Source organism: Schistocerca americana, chromosome 8, assembly GCF_021461395.2.
Source record: "Schistocerca americana isolate TAMUIC-IGC-003095 chromosome 8, iqSchAmer2.1, whole genome shotgun sequence".
Lineage (NCBI taxonomy): Eukaryota > Metazoa > Arthropoda > Insecta > Orthoptera > Acrididae > Schistocerca > Schistocerca americana.
The window spans coordinates 506890759-506917389 of NC_060126.1; the positions used below are offsets into that span (position 1 = coordinate 506890759).

The following is a 26631-nucleotide window of genomic DNA, read 5'->3' on the forward strand; positions in this document are numbered from 1 at the left end:
AGGTTCACCAGAGGACTCAGTAATGTCGTCAAAGGGAGTACGCCCATCAGCCGAAACGTTCTGACCGCAGCCCTCCGCGACAGCGAATTCTACCTGCTGGCGTCGCGGCAAGTGACGCTGTAAGAGAAGTATGTAAGTGCAGCAGAGAGGAGTGGGGCATCTTCCTAGCGACGACGGTTCAGGCTGCAGATGTGGAAATCCACTGACATAAGCGACCCTGACGACAGATGGTTCTGGACCGGCGCCTGGAAACGAGCATATCGGAAACGGCGAAACTGCTCGGCTGTTCGCATGCCACTGTAGGGAGCATCTGTGGAGAGTGGCTGAAGAACGGTGAAACCACGAATAAGCGAAAGGGTGTCGGACGTCCACGTCTAATCAAAGAACGTGGAGGCCGAAGGCTTGCCTGCTGTGTAAAGCAGAATAGGTAGACGTGCCAGGTCCGACTGCAAACTACAGTGCTGGCGCAGGCACAGAAGTGTCCCAGCACACCGTTCACCGTATCTTGGTGAACGTGGGGCTCCCCAGCTGATGACCGGTACGTGTTGCCATGTTTAGTAACGGCCTCGTCAGTTACGGTTGCAGTGGGAACTCGCTCATCGAGGTTGGACAGTGGATCAGTGAAAACACGTCGCCTGGTCGGATGAATAACGTGTCTTCTTACACCAGGTCGATGGTCGTATACGGATACGACTTCATCCACGTAAATAGGTGCTCGAAATGTGCACTGTGGCACACAAGCAGGCCCGTGGAGATACTACTATGCTCGGCGGACGTTCAGCTGGGCTTCCGTGGGACCTGTGGCTGTGATCGAAGGCACCATGACGGCTGTGGACTACGTAAACGTTACTCACGGCGGCCTATATTGCTTCAAGCTTGATGTTCCCCTTGACGGCGATGGCATTTCTCCAGCAGTATAACTGTACGTGTCACAAGGTCAGCATCGTGGTACAGTAGTCTGAGAAATACAATTGTTAATAAGTACTGATGTCTTGGCCACCAAATCCGCCTGATATGAACTCGATGAAAGACATCTGGGACGATATCGGCCGCCACCTCCGCGACCACAAACCATCCGCCCGTAATTTACGGTAATTGAGTGACCTGTACGTAGCCACCTGATATCATAGGGGTAGCTTCAGAAAGCTACCAAGGATCTGTCGAATCAGTGCCACGCACAATCGCTCCCGTACTGCGTTTCAGAGTTGGACCAACACGCTGTCTAGCGGGTGGTCACAATGTTTTGGCCCATAAGTCTCGTTTTGCTTTGCTATACGCGATCACAAACATCACATGAAAAGAAAAATAGCTCTCCGTATAATTATTCAACCTTTTTAATGTTGGCGTGTCTCATCCGGTACCACATCATATCAAAATGGCGAAGAACTCTTGTGAAATTACATTAAATACTGATATGCCGTATCACCACGCTTGCTGGAGAATCTCAAGAAATTGTCATCATTCACAAAAGAACACATACTGTAGTCATCAGCATCTCATTCCACGACGCATTCTCTGCACTGTCTGAAGACATGAAGCGGAGATAAACGTTTCACGTGAGCAAAAATTTCGAGTTTATGTATGTAACACGTTCTTGCAGTGAATATCTTCCAACAATGAAGCTGGACGCTGGATGCAACTATTCACGCCAGTCTGTGACTTCCACAGCCTCTCTACTAAATCGTACCTTTTCCCCAATACAAATTTCTTCAGATGCGCGAAACCGCGGAAGTCAAAAGTTGGTGAAGAAGGTGGATGTTTTAACAGTTCGCACTTTGTCACTCTTTCTTTTCCCATAGTCAAACCACCATTGTGGACAGATGGATTCTCACTAAAAATGGCTCGTTTCCCGTTCGCACTTCAGTCTAGGCCACACAACATTTCATCCAGTTGTTCCACAACGCTTGCACCTCACCCTTTTCAGCAGATACGAAACTTTGTCCTTCACGTGGAGAGTGACCGGCTTCCGTCCACTTGTCTCGTTTCCGGCGTGAAGAGGTAGACAGATGTCTGTACAGTATGAAGTAGATTCTCGTTAAAATCTTATAAATTTGGATGGTAAATTCGTTTTCAGTTTTTCTCCTGGTCAGCACTTAGCAAATGTGGCACTCATCTTACATAAACCTTTGCTCCAGTTCATTCTTCACATGCCATTATAAGATGCCCACAGTCGGTCAAAGCGCTCCCCCCACTTATCACTCCTTTCGCCTCCGGCAAGGACCTTTTTTATGTGAAAAACGCCGGACCTCACTGTGGTTCGGCGTCCACGTCAAACTGCGCAGACCACCACATAACTTACCGGGTAAGACGGCTTAATGGTCACTCCCTACAAGAGCACTCCTAGTAAAGCACCGTGGCACTAACACCAACTTCCATGCTGAACATGGCTTTAACTACATTTTACGATAGTTGTAGTTTCTGACATGGGATCAGCGTTCCATGCATCTTTACTCGCCGATTGTCCAAACAAATTTGAGGATGCTTTCATCCGTGTCCGCAGTTTTGGGACGTCCATTTTATTTTGGGTATGGTTTACAAAAGTAGGGTTTACAAGTGCATACAGCATTAACTGATACAAGATAAAATGAAACTACTGAGAAAGAAAGAGGATGAATCTTTAAACAAGTTTCACAACTTCTGGCAAATTCCTGTTGGTAATAAACTGTGTAAAACAAATGTTACGACTACAAGGTTTACCAATATATTGTCCGCCTACTTACCTGGGTGGTAATGTGCTCGCCTCCCATGCAAGCGGGCCCGGGTTCGATCTCCGGCCGGGTTGGAGATATTCTCCGCTCGTGGACTGATTGTGAGTGTTATCATAATTTCATCCTCATGAAAGGCGCGCAAGTCGCCCAGTGTCGCGTCGAATGAAGTAAGACTTGCACTTGGCAGCCGAACTTCCCCGAATGGGGCCCCCCGGCCAACGATGCCATACGCTCATTTCCATTTACTAGTGTATCAAATCGGATGAAATACAAGCTGACTACGTTAACAAAACGTATAAATAAAACCTTGATGTTGATGTGTTTCCTTACAGAACATGTACCGATTAGAGAAAATTAACAATGGATGCTTCACTAGTTCTGTTGTAGCAAGGAAATTATGCAGCAACTGCGGTTACTCTGAGCATACTTTAAATTATCAAAACGTACTGCTGATGAACTGGTTATGAACACCTCATTACGAGCGTGAAGTCGTTTCTAAACACTGGTACGAGCACAGTTTTCCACACTCAAGAGATATTCTTTGTGCTCTAGCTCCACTTTCACATTTTCTGCGACCCTGCAGCGAGCGGCTGGTCGGCGAGCGGCTGATTAAGACGGCTGGCTCGTTCGAGCGTTGGGTGCCCCAACGAGCGCGAGCCAAGGCAAGCTCAGTTGCTCGCCACATCCTAAGCGGAAGCGGAAGTGTTGGCATCTACCTTTCGCGGAACTACCTGCGACGAACAATTCAAGTGAGCATACACGCCAGTTGTAGACTTCTATAGTGATCGCAAATTAAGTGTGATCAGTTAACTACAAGATGAAGAGAGAGAATTTTGTGTAACCGTGACAATCTAAGGAAGACGTTTATCTGATTGACAAGAAAATGGAGTAAATTACGGCCAAGAACGAGTTGGAATATAGCGTGGGTGTAGTACCGAGAAATAGTTCTTGGCAGACACGTAACTGTAGCGTGGACATGGGTACATGATAATTATGATCGAGGATCTGGAACGTAAGCAGTGAAACACATTTCAACCAAGATTTACCACTTACATGGAACATACAGCTGCGTTGCAATTTGACAAATTTTGCGAAAGAAAACAAAAAAAAGAAGACTATATCTCCTTACGATTGGTGACTCCCATGCGACATCACATCACATTAGAAACCATTTAAGCGCGGAAACAAACAACGTATATTTTCTACGTCACCGTAGGTGACGTACGATCCCATAACGCATATAAAGCTTAATAACTGTCCCCCGGTTCCCAGAAAGAATACGTTGTACCACTTGTGAGCACACATTCTCGCTGGTGTAAGGGGCTTTACTTTGTGTCCCAACTGGATGGGCGAATAGTTGGTCAAACGTCCTACGATAAGTGACTTCGATTCCGGCTACCGCAGGAAGCCCCCAATCGTGACACACACACACAGTCGGGTTCCGGTCGGCGCCAGCACAATTTCTCGCCGCCTGGTCATGCGAGGACTGAGATAAGATAGGCAGCAGCAAACCGCGGCGACCACGGAGTGGGGGTCCGCTACAAGTAGGGAGCCGGGTCCAGGGCGTCAACCAGCGCAGGCGCGGCCCGCCGGCAAGAGATTCGCCACGTCACACCGAGCAGCGCGGCAGCACAGCATGGGGGCAGGTAAACAGCTGTTCAGCGAGCGCAGGCCGGGCACCACGCGACTAGGCGTGCGTTCATGTCAGAGTTGCGACAAGCGACAAGAGGTATGCGAACGTGTACACAGTACTCTCACAGCGCTGTTTATATACGAGCAGCGTTCTGAGCCACGATTAGTAAGTGAGCAGCAGAATGAGTGCCGATAAACCTGCTTGTATCGAACATAGATGTCGGAAATTTTATTGGCCCAACTACTTGCAAGGCCTGTAGTGATGGACCAGAAAGACAAAAACTACTACAATTTGGTTCATATTGGAATAAAGTCCAGATAAAACTGAAAACAGCGAGTCTGTGGGAAAAGTTTGTGTTCGCAGTAATAATCGTTGTAGGTATGATTGGTTTCCAGCAAAGATAAATCTTGAAGACTTCCAGTGGCTGCTTATTAATTGACACGCTTATTGTTGGTGTATTTGTTTCCACTGTCAGATATGTTCACTATGTCCCGTAAATTATTAAATGTTATATTTCTGTGGCTAATATTCCCCATTTAAAAACATTATACAAAGCAGCATTTTAGAATTTTAGTTTCTCATAGTCTGCCAAACGACTGTCGTCTGCAATTTTGAACCTTTCGTCCGAAAATTCAGAAACAAAACTGTAGACATACCTGTTCCACCATCGCTTCGTTATCCGTAACGACCAGCATTGTCTATAAACTTACAGTTACTATCAACCACTCACTGTAACAAAACAGAACATAATGTTTACAATTGAAGTTTCTAAACACAGCCAGAATGGGAAGGACAAATAATTCGAATGTGTTTTTGCTTCATATTTCATAAGCAACTAGGAAAAATTCAAACACTGTGGTAATCATCCGCAATTTTTCTGCAGTCCTCAATGTCTGCAGTTTTCATTTCTGACAATCTTTCTGTACAACTTCACTAACCTCTCTCACAATTTTTGCAAAAATTGCAACTGTAAAAGGAAAAGAAAACTCTACGCTTTCAAATAACTAACACATACTTGAAAAAATTTAATTAGGTACAGTATTTTTTTGTTTCAATTTATCTTGTAAATGGAGATCCGCAGCGTGGGTTTCAAGAATAAAGTATAGTTGATCGAATGTAGCATTGTTTTTCACAAACTGCGGGAAGACATAAATGGAAAAAGTTCCGTTATAACTTTATAACTATACTGGCTTCCATTTTAAGGCCAGCAGTCAACACTGCTTTACTCGCTGCTCTATTCGCCGGGCTTGACGCTTGCCACAGGCCCAACATTAACGCACTCTTAACGCATCTCTGTCTTACGCAGTGTGCCACTCACGCTTTCAATGCTGCTGGCGAAATATGTTGTAACTTTCATGTAGAAAACAACAAGATTACTCCGAAGGCCATTCAGAATTCAGCCTGTTCTCGAGTTCCACTGGGCTCTAAGTCGCTTAGGTCAGACTGAGGACGATTTTTCTGAGTTCAGGAGAAACTCTCATGCACTTTCGCCCGTCGCATGCTAAGCAAGACATGTTCTTTTGGAATATCGTTACAGGCGCGCGACTGATTTGAATACTAGCCAACAAACTGAACTCAGCGCGTTGCTCTTAATGCGCCGACCGTCAGCTGTTCGCAGCATATGAAGAGTCTGTGTGTTCAGTACAGTCTGGAAACCGTGCAGAAATTAAAGAGTGACGAGACAGCCAAAGCCTTTCGTCAGGGCTGCAAAAATGCGGAAATCACATGGGGTGAGATCGGGAGCGTGTAGGACAGCGCACATGTTGCCGAAGTCATTTCGACTACACTGCAAAAATTTCTCTGCGAAGCCTTTACACATCCTTCTTTCAGTCCCGATCTCTCTCCAAGTGATTTCCATATTTTTGCAGCCCTGGAGAAAGACATTCATGGCTGTCGATTTGCTTCACATGAAGAGATGCTCGCCCGTGTACTGCCATGTTTTCGTAGGCAACTGCAAACATTTTTCCATGACGGCATTAACCGCCTTGTCGCACAGTGAGACAAACGTATTAACAATTATGGCGATTACTTTTAAAATAATAAACACTATACTTACTTTGCCGGCCGGAGTGGCCGTGCGGTTCTAGGCGCTACAGTCTGGAGCCGAGCGACCGCTACGGTCGCAGGTTCGAATCCTGCCTCGGGCATGGATGTGTGTGATGTTCTTAGGTTAGTTAGGTTTAAGTAGTTCTAAGTTCTAGGGGACTGACGAGCTAAGAAGTTAAGTCGCATAGTGCTCAGAGCCATTTGAACCATTTTTTACTTACTTTTTTCCACATGTTTCGCTTACATTTGACTGCCCTCTTATAGTAAGGTCACAAATAAATGCTGTGGCTCGGTAGAACAGATGACAAGTAACTTTTCAGGGGAACTAAAAAAGACATTTCAAAAATTATGGCAGCCACGAAAGGTAGCCTATAAAATTTGTGGAATTTAACTTTTCACGAAATTTGATCTCATGTAGGAATAAAATGGTAACTGACACAGTTTTGATGTACACCGAAGAGCCAAAGAAACTGGTATAGGCATGCGTATTCAAATACAGATATATGTAAACAGGCAGAATACGGCGCTGCGGACGGCAACGCTTATATAAGACAGCAAGTGTCTGACGCAGATGTTAACTCTGTGACTGCTGCTACAATGGCAGGTTATCAATATTTAAGTGAGAATGAGCGTGATGTTGTAGTCGGCGCACGAGTGATGGGACACAGCATCTCCGAGATAGCGATGAAGACGGGACATTCCCGGACGGCCATTTCACGAGTGTACCGTGAATGTCGGAAATCCGGTATAACATCAAATCTCCGACATCGCTGTGGCCACAAAAAGATCCTGCAAGAACGGGACCAACGACGACTGAAGAGACTCGTTCAACGTGACAGCACTCAAACCCTCCCGCAAACTGTGGCAGTTTTCAATGCTGGCCCATCAACAAGTGTCAGCGTACGAATTATTCAACGAAACATCATTAATATGGGGTTTCGGAGTCGAACATTAGACTACTGATGACTAGAAGCGTGTTGCCTGGTCGAACGAATCTCATTTCAAATTGTACGGATGGACGTGTAGGGGTATGGAGACAGCCTCATGAATCCATGGACCCTGCATGTCAACAGGGGACTGTTCAAGATGGTGGAGGCTCTGTAATGGTGTGGGGCGTGTGCAGATACGTCTAGGTACGACTCTGACAGGTAACACACACGTAAGCACCCTAATGCCCACTGTGCATTCCGACGGACTTGGGCAATTCCAGCAGGGCAATGTGACACCCCACACGTCCAGAATTGCTACAGAGTGGCTTCAGGAACACTCTTCTGAGTTTAAACACTTCCGCTGACCACGAAACTCCCCAGACATGAACATTATTGAGCATATTGGCTCTTCAGTGTATGCAGAGCGCAAAACTTTATGCGTCTGATCCGAATACATCTTTGGATTACAAGCAATTTCACTCGTAAGCCGTCTTAAATCTGGCCGAAGCTCTTGCACAGCTCGCACCACCTTTTGTAGTCCTCGACTTCAAACACAGTAAGATGCTTAATTTTTTTATGTTCAGTTCGAATTTTGCACAGACTTGTTTCAGCTTGGGCTATAACACTGGTTTTGGACAGTCGACAGAATGGAGAAAGTGGGGGTGCGACATGCCATTCCTTCACCGCGCCTGTCTGCTCGTCCCGCAGCTGTTGTGTACGCTAGAGCCGACTTCTGGTGTCAGAGGGAAGGGAGCAGTCTCCAGCCTCCCCAGTCCTCAGAAATGACTTGTGGTCGTAGGGTAATTCGTTGCTTTGCCACTTTGCACGACGTTAGGTGTTTTCCAACACCTCTTGGAAAGAAATTTCAACAAGTTCTGGCTGGAAGCAGCAACTCCGAGAAAAGCGTCATTTGCGCTAGCGGGATATGACCATGGAACTCCCTGCATACAGCTACGGGGTCTGAGCGGCTGAAGGGCACGGGTGTTGAAACAGTTCCGGGGAGCTTTCTGGAGCTCGCGAAGCAAGAAACTGGGCAACAGTCCTCACGAGCGTAGGAGTTAATAGAGTCGTGTGCCCGTATGGAGGAGGTCGCGGTTTTGCTTGGGATCTCTGAAGTCGGAAGTAAGTGAACACCCTCGATCAAGCAAATTATTTCTTTCAGTACAGAAAACTGAGACAATCACGAAGTGCGTTCGCGAGTGTGGGCCTAGGTTTCAAATTGAAACGCTTTCGGTTTCCTATGCACGGCTGTAGAGCAAAGCAGGTACCTGTGGGGTGGTATTTTGCGTTAAACGGACGTACATGACGGTTTAATTCAAGCCAGAATATTACATTTGTTTCTGTGTTAACTTCAACTGTGGTGATTCTTGAAATTTCCTCGACTTAAAGAGTATTCCATGAAGTTTCGGGTTTGCAACCAGATGACGTCGACTTCCTGGCACGATATTTCGGCCCACAATCATTCAGCCATCATCAGATGAGTGTTTTGCACTGGAGACTGCTAGTTCACACCGCTAACTGTATAACAAAAACTGGCGTGGAGACGCATGCGCAAAGGCAGCCAATGATGAGCGACCTCTGTCGAGTTTGGTGCCCTCTTCGAATACTGCTCTATCTGTGGTGCGCATGTCTCATGCATAATGGTTAACACTACATGCCAGCTTTCTGTCGGTATGTGCACTCGCGGAGTCAAAATTAATAAAGTTCAATGTCATTGCACGTGACATTGGTCAAAAAATTTTTTCTTTCGTTTTCTTTTTGAAGATATTAAAGAGATCACAGGATCCTACGCCTTATCCAGCTGAAAGCCGCCATCACGATTAATAAGAACTTCCCCCAGACTCATTTCCACCGTTTCGTTAATAACTGAGGCCAAGAATTTCCGTGGCAGAATAATCCACGGAAATACCTGTGTAGATACAGTGCTCGGCAATGGCTGACTTATTGAGCTGGGAAAGGTGAGTGTTGTCTGACTAATGTAGGCTTTGCCGCACTGGCAAGGCGTTCCGCCGATTACAGCCCGCCGCAACCCCAGATTGTCCTTTCCCGAACCGAGAAATACGGTGGCAAGAGCTCGACGTCATCCGTTGCAATCCCGAAACTTCACTGAATTGTGGTGTTGTCTTTTGTGGAGATTTTACTTGTTGACTTTGAACTTTTTCCTGCATTGTTGCCGTGATGATTATCTGCGGAAGTTGGTAGGAGACAGTGGAGGCAGGGTGTCAATTGTTAGGGGTGTACATATCCCAGGACAATAATCGAACCTCAGAATCTTTCTCAATCAGTGCATGGCTTCATCACTATGAAAGTGAAGTCCTCAAAGGTGTCCTTTTAAGTTTTCGGAACACATGAAAATCCGATCTTGCCAAGTCGGGAATACATAGAGGACGATCGATGGCAGTGAACCCAAGGCGTCGGATTGTTGCATATGTCGCAGACCTCGTGTGTGGTCTGGCATTGTCATGCTGAAGGGCAGAATGTTCCACGTGTGAAAGAACTCTTCGAGTTATCACGCACCGACACATTTACATTACACGCCGAAACGTTACAAACCCTTCTAGCGGCAGAGGGCCGCCGATATTTACACACGAGGCATAAAAAAGATACAATGTTAATAACACGTTGGTTTTATTGTAAAAGCTTTTTAGAATTATCACTCAAAAACTTAGAGGCACTACTTTTCAGCACACCCTCGTACACCGCAACAGTGGCTAAGTCGCCGCGTGCTGGTTCCTGGGGAATTCCGCCATCGATCTCCACAACAACAGAACAGGCTAACAGTTCCACGGTCAATACGTGAAAAGTTTTAATTTCCACGAAATGAAATGTAATTTATTTGCTTCAGCCAGATCTCGCCGAGATGTCCCTTTCGTTAAACACTCCTGGAGCTAGCTAAGGGCTGCACCAGCTGGCACGAAACCCCTGTCTATCTAACACGCGCACACCCACTAAGCGCAAATCCTCACCTAGAAAAACAGAAAATGACTAGTCAGAAATCCACGGTCGTACATGGGTACGTACATCCGAATTTACGTTGACTTCCCGTGCTGGAAGAATAACTTGCTTGACAACTAACGATCACAAATTGCCGACTCCAGAAACGCTAAGTACTTTGAACACCAGCACCGCCGTAGAGGTGGATGACCCGTCTCCTGTACCTTTAGACTAGACCACACACGCGTATAGACCGCGTCCACCAATATCTCTGCCGTGTTTAGTTTTGCAGCCAACGCGAGTCACGCGGCGGAAGGAAAATCGCCGAGTTTCTGTCCGTACGAGCCGTGCGAAGCGGTGCCGACAGTTGCAGTTTCTTTTATATTTAACTGAAATCAAGCACTGGTTGGTTGGTTGCTTGGTTGGTTTCAGGTATGATGGGACGAAACTACAGGGTCATCAGTCCCTTTTTCCTGAAGCAAACGAGGCTTAGGGTAAAACAACACCCGCAGTACGCTTGGGAAAGTTAAAGGAGGGGGAAAGGAATCCGGAACCACACCTAAAAAGAAAACGAATGGAAGGAACAAAAAACGGGGAAAACTGACGCTACAAGTAAAAGTAGGAGGAGGAATTAAATCCATATAGCTGAAGGTCTGGGCTGGCTAATCAAAAGAATAAAAGACGATGAGCCAGCCACTCTGCAACACACTAAAATGTCCGCCCCAAAAGACAAGGCACGATGACACATGAAGGGCAAAGAGGAACACCAGGACAAACAAATGCAAAGGAATGGTGATAAGAGTTAAAATGGAGGGAGGGTGGAGGCCCTGGAGAGAAGGCCGAACACCTAACCTTACATGGCATGATAAAAACCTCCCCCACGAATAAAACGCAGAACTAAAACTGCTGCTGAGCCATTATCGCCAAATACCGAAGGTAGGGTGCTGGGAAGGTTAAAAGTCCGCTGCAGACCGACTGAAATTGGGCAGTCCAGCAAGATGTGGACGACAGTCATAGGGGAGCCACATCGACACCAAGGTGGGTCCTTGCAATAGAGGAGGTAACCACGTGTCAGCCATGTATGGCCGACGCACAGCCGGCAGAGACCCACAGAGTCCCTGCGAGAGGCCCACATGGAAGACTTCAACTCATTCGTTGTCTCCTTAATGATATGCAGTTTGTTGAGCGTACTGTTATGCCATTCCGTCTCCCAAAGCCGATAAACTTTGCAGCGTAATAGGGAACACAGGTCAGTTTCAGACATGCCGATCTCCAGAAGTGGTTTCCATGTGGCCTGTTTGTCCAGCCTGTCGGCTAGTTAATTTCCTGGGATTCTGACAAGTCCTGGGGTCCAGACAAACACCACTGAACGAATGGACCATTCCAGGGCATAAGTGAACTCCTGGATGGTCGCTACCAAAGGATGGCGAGGGTAGCACTGGTCGATAGCTTGTAAGCTGCTCAGGGAGTCAGTACAGAGAAGAAACGACTCACTAGAGCATGAACGGATGTGCTCAAGTGCACAAGATATCGCCACCAGCTCTTAAGTGAATACACTGTAACCATGAGGCAAGGAATGCCGTTAAATATGGCCGCTGTGGACTTACGCGTAGCCAACATGACCATCAGCCATCGAGCCGTTGGTGTAAACCACTTCAGAGCCCCATAACACGTCAAGAATCGAGAGGAAGTGACAGCGGAGCACTGCGGGGTTAACTGAGTCCCTAGGACCATGTGGCAGGCCCAGGCGAAGCTTCGGCCCAGGTATACACAATGCAGATGTATGCAGATGGACCCGGAGGGAAGATGGTAAATGAAAGGACTCTAGTTCACACAGGGTGTATCGGGTACGAACTGTAATCATAAGCCATGACCTGGGCCGCCGATGCAGGAAATGAACCGCAGTGGTCGGGAAAACGAGACGGTAATTCGGATGCTCTGGAGAACTATGAATGTGTGCAACGTAACTGGTGAGCGCCTGTGCACGTCCAACCTTCAATGGAAAGACTCTGGCCTCCACCAAGACGCTGGTCACCAGACTCGTTCTAAAAGCTCCCGTCGCTAGGCGAACGCCACAGTGGTGCACTGGGTCGAGTAAACGCAACGCTGAGGGCGCCGCCGAACTATAAACCAAACTTCCATAGTCAAAGTGGGATTCAACAAGGGATCTGTAGAGCTGCAGCAGTGTAGAGCGATCTGCACCCCAGTTGGTGTTGCTCAGGCAGCGGAGGGCATTGAGGTGCTGCCAACACTTCCGCTTAAGCTGACGAAATTGAGATAGCAAAGTCAATCGGGCGTCGAAAACCAGTCCTAAGAATCGATAGGTCTCCACTATAGCGAGTGGATCGTCATGAAGGTAAAGTTCTGACTCCGGATGAACGGTACGACGCCGACAGAACTGCATGACACACGACTTTGTGGCTAAAAACTGGAAGCCGTGGGCTAGAGCCCATGACTGCGCCTTGTGGATTGCACCCTGCAGGCGCTGCTCAGCAACACCAATACTGGAGCAGCACTCCTGTGAGGCCCAATACATACGAAAAACAAGCAGAAACTTCCGAACGAGGTACACAGAGCACGAGAGAGCTCTAAAGAGCGACAGCACACATTCAACTTTCGCAGGACATCTAATGTACAGAAATCGTAACCCCACTAATATTGAAAACGATCTACACATTCTGAAAAACAGCAACTGTCTATACTGACAACTAACAGTAGAAGAAAATTACTACATACGAAAGGCTATAGTCGAAGGGAAAAATGTAATAAACGAAAACACAACACTTTGCAACAACACACTTTCACCGCACTGAGAGAACTTACCAAGGACACAGAACAGAAAGTACACACACGCCAAAGAACAACTTCCACAACACATAGAGAGACATAAATAACGAACAGAAGTCGCGCTACAGTTTTCACAGCCTTCTCGCAACATGCTGTACACCTCTCCCGACACGCGCGAACAGCAAGATGGCGTAATATTCTTGATCATAAACAAGTAGTAGTAGTAGTAGTAGCAGCAGCTTTATTCATCCGTAGATCTCTTTTCACACGGATAAAGGACATGTCAAAGTATTTACAAATTTAGATCAATTTAAAATAAGCTAATTCGTAAACACATATATTTACAGACTTCGAGTTAGAGACAATCATTAGATTTACTCCCAGTATACAATACTTTTTTACAAATAACTTATTAAATAATATAATGCCGCACTGTTCACTCATATCTCACTATCAGTCACTGCACACACTATACACACATTGTTTCATAACACTTCACTCACCACACACACACACACACACACACACACACACACACACACACACACACACGTGATCTCTGGGCCATTTTCTGTACTGCAACTTCCTGAAAAACTGAGTTCAGCATCCCTCCATAATGAGTGAGATGTTGAGCTCAGAAAGAGGAAGAGGTGTTAGTATTGTGCTATGCAAAGCTTGGGGGTAAGTATTTCTAGAAAGGAAAGAAGGAAAAAAAAACATAAAGTGTAGGTGTTACGTGGAATTTTGGATGTTTTATAATAATTATTATTATTATTTATTTGCATAACTTTTTAAATCTAAGCCCTACTCTGTTTTATCTACGTAATCCTTCAAAATATAAAATTTATTGCGTAACAGATACTTTCTAGCTGCCTTTTTAAAAAGTGTATTTTTGCAATTTCGTTACTCTCTTTTGGTAATTTATTGTACAGTTTTATTCCTTGGTAGAAAATGCTGTTTTGAGTTTTATGTTTATTTTTTCTTGGTAAATTTAAGTTGAGTCTCTTGTTGCATGGTCATGGACAGAGCTGCTTGTGCAGTAATTACCAATGTTATTTTTCATGTGTACAACTGACTTGCAAATGTATTCACATGGAGCAGTTAAAATCCCCAGTGCTTTGAACAGATCTTTACAATGAGCAGGGCTAGTATTTTTGGTTATTATTCTTATGGCTCTTTTCTGGATTTTGAAAATTGTTTTCATATTTTGTGCGTTTGTTCCCCAAAAAAGAATGCCATAGCTAAAAACTGAGTGTACATATGAATAATATGAAACTAAAACACACTGCATGTTACACACTGATGATAGGATTCTAAGGTCATAAGATGCTGATGTTACACAGTCCATAGAGGTGCCCTCTACATTTATATTAACATTGTCATTTTTCCTCTTCAAACTGAAATTCATGGCATTAGTTTTCTTTATGTTCAGTGTCATTTTATCGCGTATTGACCAATCATAAACTTCCTTGAGAGTTTCATTTGCTTTCTCGGCAAGGAGTTCCCTGGTTTTCTCAGTGACTATAATATTGCTGTCATCAGCGAAGAGAAATTTGTCACCATGAGTAACACGACTGGGAAAGTCATTGGTGTATATCAGGAACAGTATTGGCCCTAATATGCTACTTTGCGGAACCCCAGTATTAATGTATTTTGGTTCTGATAAGTGTTTTACTAAATGTTTACATCTATTTGAAGTATGTGTTATCTCTACTCTTTGTACCCTATCTGCTAGGTATGATCGAAACCAGTCATTAACTACCCCTCTTATTCCTAATGCTTCTATTTTATTTAATAGAATCTTGTGGTCGACTGTATCAAACGCCTTAGAAAGATCCAGAAATATGCCTGTGACATACTCATCTTTATAAAGAGCATCAAGTACAACTTTTGTGAATTCTACTATGGCTCACTCCGTATTTTTGCCACCTCGGAAAAAAATGGTTCAAATGGCTCTGAGCACTATGGGACTTTAACTTCGGAGGTCATCAGTCCCCTAGAACTTAGAACTACTTAAACCTAACTAACCTAAAGACATCACACACATCCATACCCGAGGCAGGATTCGAACCTGCGATCGTAGCGGTCGCGCGATTCCAGACTGAAGCGCCTAGAACCGCTCGGCCACTCCGGCCGGCGCCACCTCGGAAACCAAATTGTGATTCGCTTAAAAGACTGTATTTATTCAGGTAATTCATTAATCTGTCTTTCATAATTGCTTCTACTATTTTTGAGAATGCTGACAGCAGGGAAATGGGCCAGTAGTTTTCTATGTCTTCTGAATTACCTTTCTTACGCAAAGGTACAACTCTTGCCTGTTTTAACTGCTCTGGAAATGTCCCTGATGTGAAGGAGTCATTTATTATATTTGTCAAGGGGCCTTGTAGAATCGCTATGCATTGTTTCAGTACACACATTGGTACTTCATCTAAGCCTACTGACTTTTTATTTTTTTTTTAGTTTTTGAACAGTTACATTGACTTCATTCTCTGTGGAAGTAACATCATTCTATTTAGTGCAACATTATTTACAGGTGTTATATTTATTTTGGGGAATTTTTGCTGTAACTTCTCTACAATACTTGAAAAATGCTCGTTTACATAGTTTACTAAGTGTCGTGGATCATTTATTACCTTATCCCCCTCCCATAGATATTCTGCATTTGTTTGCCTCTCCCAGTTTCCTTTTTTATAACATCCCAGACTGCTTTGCTTTTATTCTCTGCATTATATATTATTTTCTCATTAAATGACTTTTTTGCAGCAATCAGCACCTTCCTATAGATCTTTTTGTATCTATGATATAAGGTTAAGAATTCAGGATCGTTGTGAATCGTTTTCATGGAAATGGCGTGTTCAAGTGTTTGGGAGGACTTCTTAATCTGCTTTTGTGAGATGTTGATACAGACATGCATACTTTTGGAAATGCCTTTTCAAAGTTCAATTTAAACAATGTGGAGAATTTAGAGAATTTCGTATTCACTTTGGTTTCCTTATACACTTCATCCCAGCTTTGTTTTTCTAGTTCTTTTGGAAAATCATTTATTTTGATTTCTGATAGATGTCGTTTGTAGGCTTGTACTTTAGGGAATGATTCGATGCCTGATGTTACTGTTGTTATTTGACAGAGATGGTCTGATAGTCCGAGATCTTTTACAGCTACATCACATTTTTCCCTGTCCATATTTGTGGCCGCATGATCAATTACTGCTTGCAGCAACCCTTGTTGCACTATTGACCAATAGGGTCATGCCAGAACTTCGAAGGATGTTTATGAAGATGCTCCTGGATTCATTTATGATATTAGTGTTGATGTTAATGTCCCCACACAGATAATGTCACGTCACCGCCAGCAAGGAAGGCCCCCCAAATCACACAAAGAAAAATAGATAAAGAAAAATTAACAAACCTGCAAGAACAAATAACACAAATAGAAACTTTTTTAGAGAACGAGACCTTGAAAACAGACTAAGGAAAAAGACAATGTATGTGAAACTATATATGAAGAAGATGTAAAAGAAGTAATAAAAATACTGAAGAACAAGAAAGCAGCAGGACCTGATAATATATATTATGAACATATAAAAGATGCAAAAGAGGCCCTCCAGCACATATGGATCAAATTAGTCAACAAAAGCCTGGAACTTGGAAGAATTCCGACCCAATGGAGACACTCGACAAGAAAAGTCCTCTACAAAAGTAGAGGAGACCCGACGGACCCAAACAAGTACAAAGGCTTAGGCCTGGAAAATACTCAGTTAAAGACGTTTTCAAAGATAATTATACAAAAAATCAAAGCCTGTGTGGACAGTCATCTCCCAGAACGACAAATGGGCTTCAGATCTGGAAGATCAACACTTGCGGCAGTCAGGCTTCTTCTAAGCAACATCGACGAAGCGCTACAAAAGAAACAAATGTTCTACACAGTGTTCATAGACTTCACCAAAGCCTACTGGAAAGAGATCTCATAGTCCGATAACTGGAAAACACAATGGGAGAAGATAGCATATGGGCAAGAATAATCAAGTCAATCCTCTAATACAACTTAATCACAATATCGGACAACCTCTCTTTTTCGAACCTCATTTTGCAATCGAACGGAGTCTTACAAGGTGACCCAATGAGCCCTTTGCTGTACATTCTTGCCACTGAAGAAGTACTGCGAATTGGAGAAAATGAAGATGATGTACACATATATGCATACGCTGACGACATAGCCGTAGGTTCAACAGATATACAGAAGCTGCAGAAAATCATTGAGACAATAGACAAATGGTGCAGTGAACACAAACTAAACCTTAACATAACAAAGACAGAAATGGTAATTTTCAGAAAAGGAGGCAAAACCCCCAAGAATGCGGAAATCAACATCAGAGGACAAAAAATAAAAATCTCATCAGACTTTAAATACTTAGGGGTGACATTGCAACGAACAGCCAAGTGCTTCACAAAACACAGAACGTGCAGCCCAAGCAATAATAGCAATACAGGACATCAAAAACATCCGCCTACTCAATCTAGAAACGGCCATGAAATTATTCAAGGCAAAAATCTTGCCAGTCCTTGCCTATGGGACCACCTGACAGAAAAAAATCTAGAAACACTAGAAAAGGTAAAATCGACTTATCTTAAAACAGCAATAGGTCTCTCAAAGACAACAAGATCTAGACTAGTGTACCTGTTAGCGAGAGAGACATTCCTAATTGAAGATCAAACTTCGATATATGATGCCACACACCAGGACTTCCAGAAATCAACTGAAGATCATAGAGGACAAATGAGAAAAAGTATGGCCGGAGTTCTATGGCACCGAAGCAATGACGAACCGCTCATGGACAGCACCAAACTCCGAACTGCGACATGCCGTAACTAGATTTTCTATTCACGGCTTTCATCATCTAATTTGCAAAAAGAAAATTTATCACGACCCAGCCACAACCTGTGTATGTGAACTGTGTAACGAAGCCTGTGAACGATATCACACAGAACTGTACAGTAAAAGAGTGAAATCGATAAATGAATATGCAAAAATGTAAATGTTAAGCAAAGTAACTGTATATGGCTATTTGGCTGCAATTTTATTATTTAATAAAAGATTTATGTTGACCTTTGTACTTGAGACTTTATCTAGAACTTATGTTAATTTATTGAAAAATGTGTCCACACTACTACTGGGAGATCTATACACACACAAAATGATTAATTTCTTGATGATATCAAGCCCTGTTAATTCAATAGCTGATATTTCAAAGTGTTTATCTTCACTTACTGTACTGAGGTCAGGTCTTGATTTGAACTGTGTTCCTTTTCTGATATAAATGCATGATCCTCCACCCCTTGAAGTAGTTCTGCACTAAGAGTTTGCCTTTTCATACAGTGATAATACTACATGTTGGATTTCTGTGTCTCTACACCAGTGCTCAATAGTACAAACTACTGTGCAGTTGAAAGATTGGAGCTCAACTTCTAATAGTTGTATTTTTTTATTTATTGCATGTTTTGATGGAGGACTGTTAAGTCTGTGAAATGCCCCGTGTTACTCATTCCAATGGTTTGTTTTTCTTTGTGACATCTGGTATATGTGATATTTGAAGTGTTAAAATCTGTTTTGTGAGTAACTGTTTTTAAACTACTGGAAATACTCTTTAGGCAGGGGAACCTGTTGTCTGGATTTATCCTAAAAAAGACCTACTTTTCCTACCTTTGACAACAGGTATTTCACCATGTGTGGCGCGAGATCCACCCCCTGTACTTTCATGAATCAGCTGTACTAATCTTCCCTTCCCAGTCTTGTTTCGGTGTAGGCCATGCCTAGTGAAACCCCATCTGTTGATAGTCCGACGGGCACCAGAGAAACTTTAGCAAAGTTGGTTGTCCTTAGAGCCATTCCTAACCCCACATTGATTCGCCTCACAGCTCCATCAAGGTGTGGTCGATCATGACGCCGGAACAGCTCAACAAAGTGTACGTTGATGCCATGAGTTAGGGAAGCTATCTTGTCCAGGTCACCGCCTATGTCATACGCCCCACCCCTGTCCAAACTGTTTCCCGCCCCACCCACTATCACTACATGATCTTCATTTGTAAAGTCCTTACATAAAGACCCTAGGTCCTCTATCACATGACTTAGCCCTGCATTTGGCTTGAAGATACTGGTGGCCTGGTACGCTGCCCCTAAACATTCCTGTAACTGAGGGCCTACCTACACCTCGCCCATTGCTACTACCTACCTAGCAGCAGCACTTTCTTCTTCCTAAGACTTTGTACATTCCTAGGCTTCTTGGCCTCCGTTGAAGTGTGCTGCACATTTCCTGCTCCTCGTTCTACAAAGTGGGAAAGTTTTGTTTTTCTGTGTATAGAATCAGCTAGATGCCGTCCAACGAACGTGAGTACACGAATAACTAAGTAACAGGAGGATCTGCAGCGAATTGACGCATGGTGCAGGGAATGGCAATTCAATCTCAATGTAGACAAGTGTAATGTGCTGCGAATACAGAGAAAGAAAGATCCCTTATCATTTAGCTACAAAATAGCAGGTCAGCAACTGGAAGCAGTTAACTCCATAAATTATCTGGCAGTACGCATTAGGAGTGATTTAAAATGGAATGATCATATACAGGTGAACGTCGGTAAAGCAGATGCCAGACTGAGATTCATTGGAAGAATCCCAAGGAAATGCAATCCGAAAACAAAGCAAATAGGTTACAGTACGCTTGTTCGCCCACTGCTTGAATACTGGTCATCAGTGTGGGATCCGTACCAGATAGGGTTGATAGAAGAGATAGAGAAGATCCAACGGAGAGCAGCGCGCTTCGTTACAGGATCATTTAGTAATCGCGAAAGCGTTATGGAGATGATAGATAAACTCCAGTGGAAGACTCTGCAGGAGAGACGCTCAGCAGCTCAGTACGGGCTTTTGTTGAAGTTTCGAGAACATACCTTCACCGAAGAGTCAAGCAGTATATTGCTCCCTCCTACGTATATCTCGCGAAGAGACCATGAGGATAAAATCAGAGAGATTAGAGCCCACACAGAAGCATACCGACAATCCTTCTTTCCACGAACAATACGAGACTGGAATAGATGGGGAGAACCGATAGAGGTACTCAGGGTACCCTCCGCCACACACCGTCAGGTGGCTTGCGGAGTATGGATGTAGATGTAGATGTTTAGATCAAAAACGCTAATTTTAGAGTCTTCTCACTTATTAGTTCTCGGTGAATATCATAAATCATGCTGGGAAGAAGATTCAGCTGATGAATTAGTCCTTATTTGCCACAACACCACACATTTTCTGAAATTATGTTTGTTATCTATCTGTTTTACACGCATATATATCGATTTATGAAGTACCTGTGTTTCCTCTACCTTCCTCACACTTGATTTGTTTTAATGTTGTACTCCTATCCTCCTTTCTCATTCCTCCACTCTTTGAATGACAGAGTGAATGATGTGTGTGGGTATCGGGTTTTCAGTGTGTTTGGTGGTGGGTAAACTTCTGGTCTGCTGCTGTGGCAGTTAAGCCAGCTGCTGTGTAGGCTAAGAGTGAGGCAAGGAGGTTTGGCCCCCTCTGGTCGAAGCGCTATCGTGCTCAAGTTGGCAGGGTGCACAAAGCGTTTAGATCTTAACATTTTACTTTTATACAGTTTTTGTTGATCTTCCTATATTTAATGATAATGTTTCGTTCTGACAACTCCCGCTACCTACGTGGACACAGATTTTGCTAGTGCGCTTTCCTCTGGTTTCTGGAAATTTGGTGAGTGAGGTTGCTCGTGGAAGATATAATGACTGAGATCGTGTAAGTTTCAGTCTAGATGAAGTCTCAATCCATTTCTTTCATAGCTTCAGATCGTAAGAATTATGCGGAATATTTTATTCGGTATAGGGACTGGTAGTGTTTTTGTTATTGTTCGATTTTATAGGTAATTACTTTGTTCAGCCCCCCCCCCCCCCCCCAATGAACCATGGACCTTGCCGTTGGTGGAAAGGAAGGCTTGCGTGCCTCAGCGATACAGATAGCCGTACCGTAGTTGCAACCACAACGCAGTGGTTCCTGAAGAGCGGCAGCAGCCTTTTCAGTAGTTGCAGGGGCAACAGTCTGGATGATTGACTGATCTGGCCTTGTAACATTAACCAAAACGGCCTTGCTGGTCTGGTACTGCGAACGGCTGAAAGCAAGGGGAAACTACGGCCGTAATTTTTCCCGGGGGCATGCAGCTTTACTGTATGATTAAATGATGATGGCGTCCTCTTGGGTAAAATATTCCGGAGGTAAAATAGTCCCCTATTCGGATCTCCAGGCGGGGACTACTCAAGAAGACGTCGTTATCAGAAGAAAGAAAACTGGCGTTCTACGGATCGGGGCGTGGAATGTCAGATCCCTTAATCGGGCACGTAGGTTAGAAAATTTAAAAAGGCAAATGGATAGGTTGAAGTTAGATATAGTGGGAATTAGTGAAGTTCGGTGGCAGGAGGAACAAGACTTCTGGTCAGGTGACTACAGGATTATAAACACAAAATCAAATAGGGGTAATGCAGGAGTCGGTTTAATAATGAATAAAAAAAAATAGGAGTGCGGGTAAGCTACTACAAACAGCATAGTGAACGCATTATTGCGGCCAAGATAGACACGAAGCCCACGCCTACTACAGTAGTACAAGTTTACATGTCAACTAGCTCTGCAGATGACGAAATAATTGAAGAAATGTATGATGAAATAAAAGAAATTATTCAGATAGTGAAGGGAGACGAAAATTTAATAGTCATGGGTGACTGGAATTCGGTAGTAGGAAAAGGGAGAGAAGGAAACGTAGTAGGTGAATATGGATGGGGCTGAAAAATGAAAGAGGAAGCCGCCTGGCAGAATTTTGCACAGAGCATAACTTAATCATAGCTAATACTTGGTTTAAGAATCATGAAAGAAGGTTGTATACATGGAAGAAGCCTGGAGATACTGACAGGTTTCAGATAGATTACATAATGATAAGACAGAGTTTTAGGAACCAGGTTTAAATTGTAAGACATTTCCAGGGGCAGATGTGGACTCTATTGGTTATGAACTGTAGATTACAACTGAAGAAACTGCAAAAGTGTGGGAATTTAAGAAGATGGGACCTGGATAAACTGAAAGAACCAGAGGTTGTACAGAGTTTCAGGGAGAGCATAAGGGAACAATTGACAGGAATAGGGGAAAGAAATACTGTAGAGGAAGAATGGGTAGCTTTGAGAGATGAAGTAGTGAAGGCAGCAGAGGACGCAGTAGGTAAAAAGACGAGGGCTAGTAGAAATCCTTGGGTAACAGAACAAATACTGAATTCAATTTATGAAAGGAGAAAATATAAAAATGCAGTAAATGAAGCAGGCAAAAAGGAATACAAACGTCTCAAAAAGAAGATTGATAGGAAGTGCAAAATGGCTAAGCAGGGATGGGTAGAGAACAAATGCAAAGATGTAGAGAGTTATCTCACTAGGGGTAAGATAGACACTGCCTACAGGAAAATTAAAGAGACCATTGGAGAACAGAGAACCACTTGTATGAATATCAAGAGCTCAGATGGAAACCCAGTTCTAAGCAAAGAAGGGAAAGCAGAAAGGTGGAGGGAGTATATAGAGGGCCTATACAAGGGCAATGTACTTGAGGACAATATTATGGAAATGGCAGAGGATGAAGATGAAATGGGAGATACGTTACTGCGTGAAGAGTTTCACAGAGCATTGAAAGGCCTGTGTCGAAACAAGGCCCCGGGAGTAGACAACATTCCATTAGAACTACTGACGGCCTTGGGAGAGCCAGACCTGACAAAATTCTACCATCTGGTGAGCAAGATGTATGAGACAGGCGAAATACCCTCAGACTACAAGAAGAATATAATAATTCCAATCCCAAATAAAGCAGGTGTTGACAGATGTGAAAATTATCGAACAATCAGTTTAATAAGTCACGGATGCAAAATACTAAGGCGAATTCTCTACAGACGAATGGAAAAACTGGTTGAAGCTGACCTCGCGGAAGATCAGTTTGGATTCCGTCGAAATGTTGGAACACGTGAGGCACTACTGACCCTACGACTTATCTTAGAAGCTAGATTAAGGAAAGGGGAAACCTACGTTTCTAGCATTTGTAGACTTAGAGAAAGCTTTTGACAATGTTGACTGGAATACTATCTTTCAAATTCTGAAGGTGGCAGGGGTAAAATACAGGGAGCGAAAGGCTATTTACAATTTGTACAGAAGCCAGATAGCAGTTATAAGAATCGAGGGGCATGAAAGGGAAGCAGTGGTTGGGAAGGGAGTGAGACAGGGTTGCAGTCTCTCCCAGATGCTATTCAATCTGTATATTGAGCAAGCAGTGAAGGAAACAAAAGAAAAATTCGGAGTAGGTATTAAAATTCATGGAGAAGAAATAAAAACTTTGAGGTTCGCCGATGACATTGTAATTCTGTCAGAGACAGTAAAGGACTTGGAAGAGCAGCTGAACGGAATGGACAGTGTCTTGAAGGGAGGATACGAGATGAACATCAACAAAAGCAGAACGAGGATAATGGAATGTAGTCGAATTAAGTCGGGTGATGCTGAGGGAATTAGATTAGGAAATGAGACACTTAAATTAGTAAAGGAGTTTTGCTATTTGGGGAGCAAAATAACTGATGATGGTCGAAGTAGAGAGGATATAAAATGTAGACTGGCAATGGCAAGGAAAGCGTTTCTGAAGAAGAGAAATTTGTTAACATCGAGTATTGATTTAAGTGTCAGGAAGTCGTTTCTGAAAGTATTTGTATGGAGTGTAGCCATGTATGGAAGTGAAACATGGACAAGAAGAGAATAGAAGCTTTCGAAATGTGGTGTTACAGAAGAATGCTGAAGATTAGATGGGTAGATCACATAACTAATGAGGAGGTATTGAATATGATTGGGGAGAAGAGAAGTTTGTGGCACAACTTGACTAGAAGAAGGGATCGGTTGTTAGGACATGTTCTGAGACATCGAGGGATCACCAATTTAGTATTGGAGGGCAGCGTGGAGGGTAAAAATCATAGAGGGAGGCCAAGAGATGAATACACTAAGCAGATTCAGAAGGATGTAGACTGCAGTAGGTACTGGGAGATGAAGAAGCTTGCACAGGATAGAGTAGCATGGAGAGCTGCATCAAACCAGTCTCAGGACTGAAGACCACAACAACAACAACAACAATAACAACAACAACTTTGTTCAACCGAAACTGAGGAATGTGGGAGCGTGGTTTACGAGCCACGCTTGGTCTCAGCTGGAATTCGTGTTTTCGTTAGTTTCATCTCTATTTTGTATTTTCTATTCGTTTAGTACGTGTTCCTTTGTTTGTTCTATCCCACAAGTTTGTCGATGGTTAGAAAGTCGTAAGTTCTCGGAAACTGTTCGTCTTGCAATTATTTCGCAGCAATTTACTGTGTGGGTAATACCTTCCAGATTAACCAATTTTTCGGAATGTTAATATTTTATTTTGGTCTGGCTTTGTGTAACTTGTGCCACGTGCTTGAAAAACGAATGAGACTTCAGCTCGACGCTTTTCAGTTCTTTTTCTTCACTGGTGGGGGTTTAAATGTTTAAACTACATTTATGTGCATTTATGACTATTCGTATCGTCGGTTTTTTTTTTATTTCCCTGTCCGGGTGCCTTGTATGGTTATGCCACTTGATGTGGCCAACAGTATGCTTGAGGTCGTGATTATTTTGCCATTGCAATTTGTTGTAGGTTAAACACTTCGGAACTGTGGAATGCTCGTGGTTTGTTCTACATCAGAACTTGTTCGGCCACATGGTTCTTTCTGTCCGCTTTAAGTGACTCGGTATTTCTGTGCATTATTGAATCACTATTTCCGATCTGAATTGCATTTCGAATCGCAATTACCATTCAGTTCGAGCTGTGAATTTCCTGCTTAATCATTGATGCGTAAGCCTTTGCCGACTATGTGTGTTCGTGGTGCACGTTGTAATCGTTCTAGCTGCTCTTCCTTTTTCCATGTGGTACTGGCGTGGATGCAAATTGCGCGTATGATTTCTGAGCATAAATTATTCCTATGTTAATAGGTAACTAATGGTTTACTAGCCCATGAGGCAAGGAGTTTGCTTAATTGTTGCACTTGCGTGCTTACTTAAAGGAGGCACCAGCAACCATAATGGTTTTGTGTAAATGTGCCGTATTTTTCCAAATGTTTGAATACAACAGATGTTCAGTCCAATTTCAACCGGATTTCGGCGTTACTGCCAATGATCAATCCCATACATCCTGATTTCCTTTTTATAGGATACATCCTATGGCATTTTCCCCTGCGCAAATGTATACGGGGGCACTCCTTTATTTTTGTTATTAAAGATTCAGTTTATAGAGTGCACAACTCGGGAACCGTTTGATTGTCTGATTAATGACAGGTTTAAGCTTTGAGTCGTCTACTTTTAGCGTCCCCCATGCACAAATACTAGTATTTGAATGTGTACTATCCTTTGATGACAGAGGTTTGTCCTCTGCTTGTTAAATGTAAATTATTTATTGTCGAGCCAGGAGAAGCACGTGGGGCTGCAGATACTTTTAATTAATCTTGAGATTCTGCCACTAATTGCACCTCTGGCTCAGTTCACTCGATTATTCTGAATTAAATCAATTGATCAGTCAATTATTATGCAAACCAACAATATATATATCGACGACTATCATTTAATGGCGACCCTGAATTATATCTATATTGAATTAGACCTGGTACTGAATATTCCATAACAGATGGGCATCGTTCATGAAGATTTCCATAACCACCAAGAATTAAGGGAATCGTTCAGTTTCTTAGATTCCAACAAGTAAGACATTAAAATGTATCATATGTTACATTAAGTACCGGGAGCTAGCAGGTACAACGGGCGAGATGTGATACAAAGAACGCATGAGAGTCTGGAAATATGGGACAAATCACTCCTGATTTGCACAAAATCTCAGAGAACACAATCGCAAGCTAGCTTCTACGGAAAATATGCACATAAATCAGAATAAACATTTAAAGACTTTTACTAAGCTTGCAAGAGGGAAAAGCGGGCAACACACATATACACAGATAAGTAATGAGACACCAGTAAACAGTCAGTGTGGCAAGGGCAATCGCTTACAGTTGTTTTAAGAAAATCAGCAGTTCTTACCAGATATATAGTAGTGTTTCACAGCACTTAGCTAACGGATTATTGAAACTGTAAAACAAAAATGAGCGCGACGTGAAAATATGTAGATGTTTTATAACTGCGACCTTTAATCTACGGTTATGTAAAAGGGAATGCAGATTTTAGTCGCACAAATGAATGATTGTTAGGTGAGGATTTAGTCATTTAAAAAGTATGGGGTCAACTGTTTTCTAATATATAAGTATCACATACAAAACGAAACTGTATTATTCTAGATTAAATCCGCCGAAGATAGCTTAATGCAAAAGGCGAAGCCTGGCTGGCACACAATTACACATACATTGCAGGAAGAAAACGGCGTTTCAGTTCACAAAACGAATACTCGCTTGATTCTACAGCATATGTAAGTCGGCATTACACATTTTTTTCAGTCTCTTCTGATTATTGGTATGGCATTT

General features: G+C 43.2%; 2 protein-coding genes across 4 annotated transcripts in view; one reads left to right on the forward strand and one right to left on the reverse strand.

The window, feature by feature from the left end:
• Positions 1 to 26631, reverse strand: part of LOC124544869 (trichoplein keratin filament-binding protein) — a 754849-nt gene that overhangs the window by 260765 nt on the left and 467453 nt on the right. The window lies entirely within an intron of this gene.
• The window catches only part of LOC124544872 (peptidoglycan-recognition protein LB-like), a 53490-nt gene continuing 31129 nt past the window's right edge, over positions 4271 to 26631 (forward strand). Inside the window, exon 1 of the mRNA XM_047123590.1 lies at positions 4271 to 4354. Coding sequence (XP_046979546.1) covers positions 4345 to 4354 — 10 coding nt within the window. The 5' untranslated portion in view covers positions 4271 to 4344. The remainder of the gene's footprint in view (positions 4355 to 26631) is intronic.